The 9,249-nt window shown below is 43.4% G+C and overlaps 2 protein-coding genes across 2 annotated transcripts in view; both read right to left on the bottom strand.

Annotated features, from left to right (window-relative positions):
* Positions 1-3,115: 3,115 nt before the first annotated feature.
* Positions 3,116-6,268, bottom strand: LOC138606782 (zinc transporter ZIP3-like). The gene is given in 3 exon segments (XM_069679230.1): positions 3,116-4,970; positions 4,972-5,295; positions 6,208-6,268. Coding segments are annotated over 2 exon segments (960 nt in total). The 5' UTR covers positions 5,215-5,295; positions 6,208-6,268; the 3' UTR covers positions 3,116-4,253.
* A 765-nt stretch (positions 6,269-7,033) lies between these two features.
* sgta (small glutamine rich tetratricopeptide repeat co-chaperone alpha) overlaps positions 7,034-9,249 on the bottom strand; it is a 10,541-nt gene continuing 8,325 nt past the window's right edge. Inside the window, exon 12 of the mRNA XM_069679181.1 lies at positions 7,034-7,544. The gene's annotated coding sequence lies outside the window, so the exon portion shown is untranslated. The remainder of the gene's footprint in view (positions 7,545-9,249) is intronic.

Below are 9,249 nucleotides of genomic sequence, written 5' to 3'. Positions count from 1 at the left end.
CCTTTGTTGTGGTAGCTGGTCCTGCTGCTGGACCCGGTCCCTGGAACTGATCCAGTCTTTGTTTCTGTTTCACCCCCTTTGTCTGCAGATGGGGGTCAGACAACACAGAGGCTGGAGCATCCTGCAGGTTTAGACGGACATGTCGGGAGTAATGTTTCACTTTGTGGGCTCAAATAAGATGAAGGTTCTTCAAATATAACACTTCTCAATAAGTTTATGAAGGTGCCGAAAGATGTGACAATGATATGACAAAATGCAGACGCCTGAGGCCGACGGGATGGACTTTAATGATTTAATTTCACACAGTGAAGGCACACATTACAGAATGATGAAGCACGGAGGGTCAAAACCAGAAAGTAAACTAACACAGACAAAGGGATCCGATAAAGAGCAGGCGGGAACCCAAAGTCCAGAACCAGGCTGAGGGTCAGGCAGGTCCCACACAGCCTCCGCGTAAAGAGGCCAAAGAGACACACGATTAAGTAACTCAACGATCTGGCAGGAGCAACACAATCAAATGTGGAGCGGCCAATGATGCAACGAGGTGCAGGTGAGAAGTGAGCCGAGTAGAACAGGTAACAGCAGGTCCGAGGGGACAGGTGTGTGGATGGGAAAGCAGGTAAAGTCCAAGGACACCTGGTGGAGAGGGGGAGAACTGCAGGCCTGTGGAGGCGAGGGAGGTACGAGGACGGAAGAAGAGGAAACGTTGCTGAAGAGGAGGCCGAATTTTAACACGCAGATCTTTATTCAACCATCAGAGGTTGACCTGTTTCATTATATAAGTGCACAGTCAACACTGAACGTTGATGTAAACGTGGACACGTGTATCACCACCTTTAGTCATGTTACAATTATCCTAATGAAATACCTGCAACTATATGGAAGACAAAAGCTGCCACAAAAATAAATTAAGAACCATAATAAATTAATATGTTATGTTTTTTTATTTTAATACAGAAAATGATCTAAAAGTATATAAAGGTATGAATTAATTAATTAACTGTGTAATAATCACCCTTTTAACTTTGTATTTAATTTCCTTTTTATTAATTTATTATTTACTAATTTAAAAAATGTATTATTTTCATTAAATTATACAATACAATATTTTTATTTGATTTATTCATTTTGAAAAGTGTGTATTTATATATGGTTCTTTTGTATGTTTCAGATGTATAGTTTCATATTAAATTATAATAATGTGATTGTTACATTAATAAAAATATGAATATATATAATACATCATAAAAAGAAGGAGAAAAATACAAAAAAGGAAATAATACAATGGTATAGTATAAAAGACAAAATTTAAAGAGGTAAAATATGAATATTATTATTTACCTGAACATTATTGTGAAAGGTCACCACAGAGTAGTAAGCATGTGAACCAGTGACTGAGTGAGTTTATGAACAGTGCAGCGATTCAGTGCTCTTCTTAAATGTTCTTTTAATAATAATTAAAGTGGACTTAATAAAAAAGGTTCCAACAGATCCGTGTGGAAGGATCTGAATGAGCGCAGCTCTTATTAATCACTTCACAGACGGCCTGAAATGAACAGGATTAATCCAGAGGTCTGCAAAGGTCCACATCCTGACGTTTACAGGAGCTCAACATCGAACTGTGGAGCGCCAGCTCTGATCCAATCAGAGCTGTTAGAGGCTGGGATCAGGTGTGACACTTCAGGTAGTCACTATGATGGAATGATTCACCTGCAGGTGAGAAGAGTCTAAAGCAAACTTGATTACAGCCTTGAAACCAGTCTAGTAGGGCGCCACTGCATGGGCTTTCTCATTTCTCCATCTCCTTGTCTCCTCGTCTCCTTGTCTCCTCCATCCTCCTACTTGTAACCCAGAAAACAATCTCAATGCTCCACCCTAAAGGATGTCTCTATCCCTATGACGATTTAAAGAGGCGTGTCTATGGACTGTATAAATACTGGACGCCACCCATTGGTTAGCTGACTGCCTTTTTGCAGGAGCTTGTCATCATGGCCGTCACCATCTTGGTTTTCTAGAGCCAGACGATATTTGGGCACGAGGGTGGAGCTGGAGAGGAACGAGGAGTTAGCAAACTCTAAGTTATCAAGCTGGCCTGCTATTCTTGTCACTCTGGCCCCCCCGCCTTCTCTGGGGGGGAAATCAAACTACAATCCTGACACCGTGCACGAGCCGCCACAAACACATCACTGTCTGACAAACAGTGAACGAGCTAACAGGCAGGTACGGTGAGACAGACACAGCTAGCTGCTAATCAGTGCTAACATATAAATAAATACTGAGTGTAAAACAGTGTGTGAGACGTGTTGGACGGTCTCTTCGTCCAATAAAGCACACACAGATGATCTGTCTGATATTTACATGAACAAATCTCCAAAAGGCTCCAACAGCACAAACACGGCCCAGAGGTTACGTTCAGTGACTGAGTTAGCTGAGGGGACACCTAGCAGACAGCTAGCAGCTCCCAGCTGTCACTCAAAGAGGCCCCGCCCTGACTCTGATTCTGGTTTGATTTTTCTATTTATCCACAATGTCTCTCATAAAACTTTTATGGATTCATGATAATAATATAAATATCATAAAGAAATATCATCAGCATTTCACATCCAGGTCCTTTTAAAGACGACAACTGAATAATCAGATCCATTTGTTCTGGATGAATCATCCATCATGCTGCAGTTACAGTGACCAACATGTATGACAGGTAATGGAATAACAAACATTACCTGACACACCTGGACTGATGGCTCTGCTCAGCAGACTGAGGAGATCACTTCCTTCTTCAAGCTCTGACTCTGGTGTTTCAGCGCCCCCTGCTGGTCACATTGGATTAAGACAACAACACACAACAGCAAGGGCGAGACATCACAGGGAGGTGTGTGTGTGTGCGTGCGTGCGTGCGTGCGTGCGTGCGTGCGTGCGTGCGTGCGTGCTGGCTGTTCCCTCCAGGTACTCCGGCTTCCTCCCACAGTCCAAAGACATGCTGGTTTTTTGTTAGTCCTGTGACTCAGTCAAAGTTCACTTCCGAGTCGACTCGTCGGCACCAAACAAATAATCAATGACTCTTAAATAACAAGTATAATTATCTGTTTAATGCCAAACACAGAAGAGACACGAGACAACGACGTCTGACACCATCACAAATACGAAACTGCTCAGGATCACAACATGAATAAACAATGACTCATAAAAATAAAGATGAATGAATGAATCCTGCTCTGGTTTGATTTCCATCAGACTGCAGGAAACCTTGTTAAAGCAGCAGCAGCTTTATGACACACAGAAGCCTTCATATGACCGCTCTATGTTCCAGAGGAGGAACGTTACTCCTGAACGTTGAGCTGTTCGTACTTCACAGGAATGTTTCAGCGAGAGGAGAACCTTCTGACAGCACCACAGTGATCTGACACCTTTACAGACTCGTTATATTCTTAATATAAAATATAAAAACTAATAAATATTATATCAATAAAACTTTATTGATCCCTGATAGATATTCACAAACTACCCAGCAGTATATAAAGTCATGAAATGAATTCTACCATTACCAGCTGCAACGTTAAAGTGATGAACACATGAATTCATCTGTTATCATCATATAACATCATATCTATTACTGTGGATATATAACTTCTCATACTTCTATGTATTTTTACTTTGAGCCTGTAAGCACACGGCACAGGTACAAGTTAAATGGACCCTTTGGACTTGTTGAACAGTATGAGCACGATGTTTGTTTCAGAGCCGGGCTCTTTGACAGCAGCAGGCGATGACGGTAAAGTGACAATGAAAGAACGCAGCGACAGGTGGAGGTGAAGAAATTCCAAGATTTAAACAAAGGAGTAAAAAAAAGGAAGGTTTCAAATTCTTCCTAAAATTGGCTTTAATGTGTCACTGAGAGGGAGATCTACCGGGCCTCAGGGGAACACACATTATTTAAAGATTCAAAAGGAAGCTTTAAACCACTGCAGGTGTGTATGTAGGGTGTCACCTGTAACCACACCCATCTGTGATGTCACAGTGTCCTGGAGTACACCTGAACAGCACTGCAGAGTTAAACCACTTGAAGTCGATTTCCAGGAAGAGTTTGTGACTCTCTAAGTTTCACTGTAAAATAAAAACTGTTCAAACAGAAATGTAACAAACGTGTGACAGAAAACACTTCATCAGCTGCTGCAGGTGTTTCTGTCACTCTCACCTGAACCTGCGGACTTTTACTTTGGTATTGCTATGTGTGAGAGTTCACTTCCTGTGTGTCACCACTTGATGAAGACGAGTGTGGCGAGCGCAGCGTAGCCGAGGATGAGGAAGAGCACTTTGAGCAGCCGGTCCTGTTTGTCGTCGAGCTCTCGGGACAGAATCTCAAAGAAGGTGACGAAGAGGAAGGTTCCAGCAGCGAGTCCCTGCAGGACAACCGACACCACGCTGCCCGCCAGCGTCTGCGCCGACTCGATGCCCATCCCCACCACCATGCCCAGCGGGATCATCAGGCTCACCGTCATGCCCAGCTTTGCCGCATCCTTCATACCGAGTGACGCCTTGGCTACGCTCACCCCGAGTGCCACGGCGGCGAGCGTCTCGTGCACGGCCACGCCCAGGAAGAGGCTGCTCAGCTTGGCTCCGTCCTCCTGCAGGCCGAGCGCCAGCCCCTCGAACACCGAGTGAGCCGACAGGGCCAGGACCAGGCTGGCCAGCCGCAGAGGCCCCGCCCCCGCCAGCTCGGCGGGGCTAAAGTGTCCATGCTGGTGTCCGTGGGAGCGCCGACTGCCACCTGCTGACCCCCTCGCCGAGGAGATGAAGGGCGTGTCGTACTCGGAGTCACTGCCGGCCTCTGAGCCGCCGGCGTTGAAGGTCTCCAGGTCAATGAAGGACGGTTTCTCCTTCCTGAAGGTGAGGACGGCCTGCTCCACGAACACGGTGAGGAAGAAGCCGAGCATCATCATCGACTCATCCAGCTGACGGCTGCAGACATTACGTGTGTGTGTGTGTGTGTGTGTGTGTGTGTTTCACCTTGTCTCTGACGGTGGGCAGCAGAGCGTTGAAGCACGTTGCCAGGAACACGCCTCCTCCAAACGAGTTGCAGAGAGACAGAGCCCTCCTGTATCTGTGCGCTTTGTCATAGTCGACCAGCAGGAGGCGCACTGGGACCAGCACACCGGCCAGCATGAGCCCGAACAATCCCAGCAGGCCGAGCAGCTTGGCCACCAGGATCTCCATCCTGATGCTCTGCGCAGCTAACACTACACCGACTCTACTGGTGCTGATGGGACATCTCTACTGGTTGTATTGGGACAGGCACTGGGAGCAGAGAGTGAGAGGTTAGAGGAGTGCGATCACAATCAGTCGAGAACAGAGACAGAAAAAGTACATTTTGTCCTGTTTTATACTTTGACTGAATCTTTAGATACTTGTACTCACTATACTTGAAATTCACACCACCAGCAGTAATGGTTATTGTATTAAAGTCATCAACACATTAATGCATCAATAACTATCATAGAATAATTTAACACTATCTACAGGAGTAATTTTGCTTTTCACAGGTTGAATTTATTGTTGTGTATTTTTACATATTATGAGGGAAAAAAAAAACTTTTATAAACGAGGAAGTAAAACAGCGGTGTGTATTTCATCTTCTCACAGCATGCTCAGCTGTTATATATTTACATCAAATAAAATCAAACTTAAAATATATCAACGATTCTTTTAACCAATAGACTGTTCGATTGATTGTTTTTTTCCCCGTTTTTGAATCGTTACGCTAATGTCGTTGCTGCAGGTGAAAAACATCAAGACACATAATATTAGCCTTGCTTCCTGTAAACAACTTCAAAATAAAACACTAGTTACAGCGCTTCAGAGCTTATTAATTAATATGTTACTTTTTAGAGTGTCTATTTAAGCTTCACTTAGTGATGTATATATGATTATACCCTTACAGTTACACTCCAACAAATTGTACGTTTACGTGGATGACAAACTCGACCCATTTCCGGTCGTGATCTACTTTACTCCGGCTAACTTGATGGAGTTGCAAACATTAGCTCAGCTAGCTGCCGTTAGCCCCCCAGCAGCTACAGGCGAAAATCTAAACAGTCCGGTTATAGAAGTATGCAGCTGTTCTTATCTGCGTTCTTCGGCCAAGGCAGAGACATCAGCTCAAAAGAACGAAACAAAGCGTCCTACACATGAAAGAAGGGCCGTGTTTACCTGCTCGAGCCACCGTCTCATCCAGCAGCAGGTGTATGAAAACACTTCCTTTTACGTCATGCGTCCCCTGGGCGCAGAGGTGTAACTGCTGGTGACGTAGGTCAGGAAGGGACAGTTTAAATTGCTCAGAAATGCTTATAAACGTATTATAATGTGATGTTTTATTACCGGTATAATGTGGAAAACAAGCAGAAATATTGACTTTAAATTACCGGAACGCGAAGAACATGGAAAAAGTAAATTGTACAAAATAGAAGTCAGAATATGGCCTGTCTGTTTTGGTGCCTCATATAATACAGCTTTACATATATTTTGAATCAGTTTTCTGGAACAGGTAAAATATTGTATTTAGGAAAGGAAGGGAAGATTAGATTTCTGTTTAACAACCATGTCCAATTTAATTCCTCAAATTAACATTTTTTAGCCAGAAAATAGAAAAAATAAAACTGATGAAAAGAAAACTTTTGTGTTCTTTTAGATTTTTCTAATCTGTTTTTTTTCTTGCTTTAAAAAGTGGCGTTTTTCTCTTCTAGGGCTGTAAAATTGTTCAACTTTAGGAATCTGAGAAGGAAAATGCTTGTAAACTGAACTGCTAACAACTTGAAGACATGTAGCCTGTGATGCAGAACTAAGCAGAACAGGTATAAACCGCTGGCCAGGGATGTCGGGGCACTTTGAAGTATTTAACATAATCAGCAGGGTGGAAAGTAACTGTGTACTAAAGTACAAACTTTGTACTTCACTGCACTACATTTATCTCTTTTAACTTTCATACTGTTAATGAAGGGACGTAGAATATTTGATGTGAATCAACAGACGTCAGACAGGAGGAGGGTGTAAAATGTTGAGATGCTCTTTTAATTCCCAGACTGTGTTTGAACAGCTCTCTGCCTCCTCATAGTTCAAGCTTCCATTCTCATTCTCACACACACACACACACACACACACACACACACCTTCAGTTATCATCATTAACAAGGAAGTGGACAAACATGTAAAGTTACACTGTGTAGTTTTAAGAAGAAATTTCAAGCTTTTCAAACTGTTTAACATGTCAGGTCCATGTTTCTATCAGAGCACGGTTTATTATTAGAGTAAATCTGTGTTTGAGATTAAAGTGTTACGTCAAAATGTTCTTCCTAAAAACCACACAGCGACGCAGGAAGTGGGCGTTGGGTTTTTTTGGTGACGTGGCTCCTGAACGCAGCGGCGGCGTCTTGTTCTCTCGTGCAGGAAAATATTCAGTGACGAAACAAAAAAAACTTCCTTTGAGTCCTTCGAGTTATAAATGATCCAAATCAGCTGTTCTCCTCCACACGCACACAAACCTGTCCAACCTGCAACAGAGACAGGAAGTTACAGATTAAGCACCGCCAAAATAAAAGTGAAACAGCAACAAACCGATCAGACACAGCAGACTGAGGAAATGATCATCATAAAGCTACATGAGCCCTACAGTTCTCACAAGAACATTCTGGAACAATACAAGTTGAGCATTTTGTGTGAAATTAAATAAAATACTGTTGACAACAAGACAGAAGCTCAACTGATCAGAACAGCACTTTGGACAGCGCGCTGAGATACGGTGCGAGGTTGCAGACTGTCAGTCTTACTTGCATGTTAGCCTGAGAAGGGACTGAGGGCAGGGAGTTTATCAGCTGTCGGATCATTTCGTGTTCGTCAAGGGACGATGAACAGTTTGTAACCCTGCATTAGAACTGTTTGGTGTCTTTGCCTCTGCCTCGATGAACGTACTGAGAACACCAGGCTGGCTTCTCTTAGGTTAACAGCCACAGTTTGTGGTGTGTGATAAGAGTGCAGTAAAGCCTTGCTCACTTATCACAAGAGATTGTATCCGCTCAACAGTTCAAAAAGGCGTTTCAGGACAGAGTCTGAATGAATTTGAAGCCGTTATCCTAACGTTTAAAGGTTGCAGAATGTGAACGTAGTGTTTTAATGTTCCGCACAGACAAATTAAAACTTTTACTTTAAACTCACATTTACAGATCTACAGATATAAATATTGAACGCTTTTCAAAACGGTGCAGACAAAGATTTTGTACCAGACGTGGTCTTATATTATTTGAATTAATTATTGCAACTACATTACGGTTTCAGTGATGGCAGCACTCTATGATCACCTCCACAGGAAGAAGCTTCATGTATCAGGAGGCAGCATGATGTCATTGCAGTAACAGCCAGAACAGAGACGTGTTAGTTTAACCAGTAACAAGTCAAACTATCTGCAGTTACACGCAGACCAAAGACTCTTCTGATGCTGGGGAGTGAGGCTTCTCATCAACATCACAAGTGTGCGTCGTTAAAATCAGAGAGCCAGATGTGTTTGAGACGGTTTCTTTTCATTTCACAAACCGACCTTCCACCACAAATCTGAGTGTCATGGCAGTGACCTCTGTGTGTGACTGTACTTACTGAGTGTCATGGCAGTGACCTCTGTGTGTGACTGTTCTTACTGAGTGTCATGGCAGTGACCTCTGTGTGTGACTGTACTTACTGAGTGTCATGGCAGTGACCTCTGTGTGTGACTGTATTTACTGAGTGTCATGGCAGTGACCTCTGTGTGTGACTGTACTTACTGAGTGTCATGGCAGTGACCTCTGTGCGTGACTGTATTTACTGAGTGTCATGGCAGTGACCTCTGTGTGTGTCTGTTCTTACTGAGTGTCATGGCAGTGACCTCTGTGTGTGTCTGTACTTACTGAGTGTCATGGCAGTGACCTCTGTGTGTGTCTGTACTTACTGAGTGTCATGGCAGTGATCTCTGTGTGTGTCTGTACTTACCTTGTGTCATGGCAGTGATCTCTGTGTGTGACTGTATTTACTGAGTGTCATGGCAGTGATCTCTGTGTGTGTCTGTACTTACTGAGTGTCATGGCAGTGATCTCTGTGTGTGTCTGTACTTACTGAGTGTCATGGCAGTGATCTCTGTGTGTGACTGTATTTACTGAGTGTCATGGCAGTGATCTCTGTGTGTGTCTGTAATTACCTTGTGTCATGGCAGTGACCTCTGTGTGTGTCTGT

Source organism: Semicossyphus pulcher, unplaced genomic scaffold (genome assembly GCF_022749685.1).
Source record: "Semicossyphus pulcher isolate SPU_LCO1_2020_fin unplaced genomic scaffold, fSemPul1.0.p SCAF_37, whole genome shotgun sequence".
NCBI classification, from domain to species: Eukaryota; Metazoa; Chordata; class Actinopteri; order Labriformes; family Labridae; genus Semicossyphus; species Semicossyphus pulcher.
This window is presented reverse-complemented; position numbering and strand designations above follow the sequence as displayed.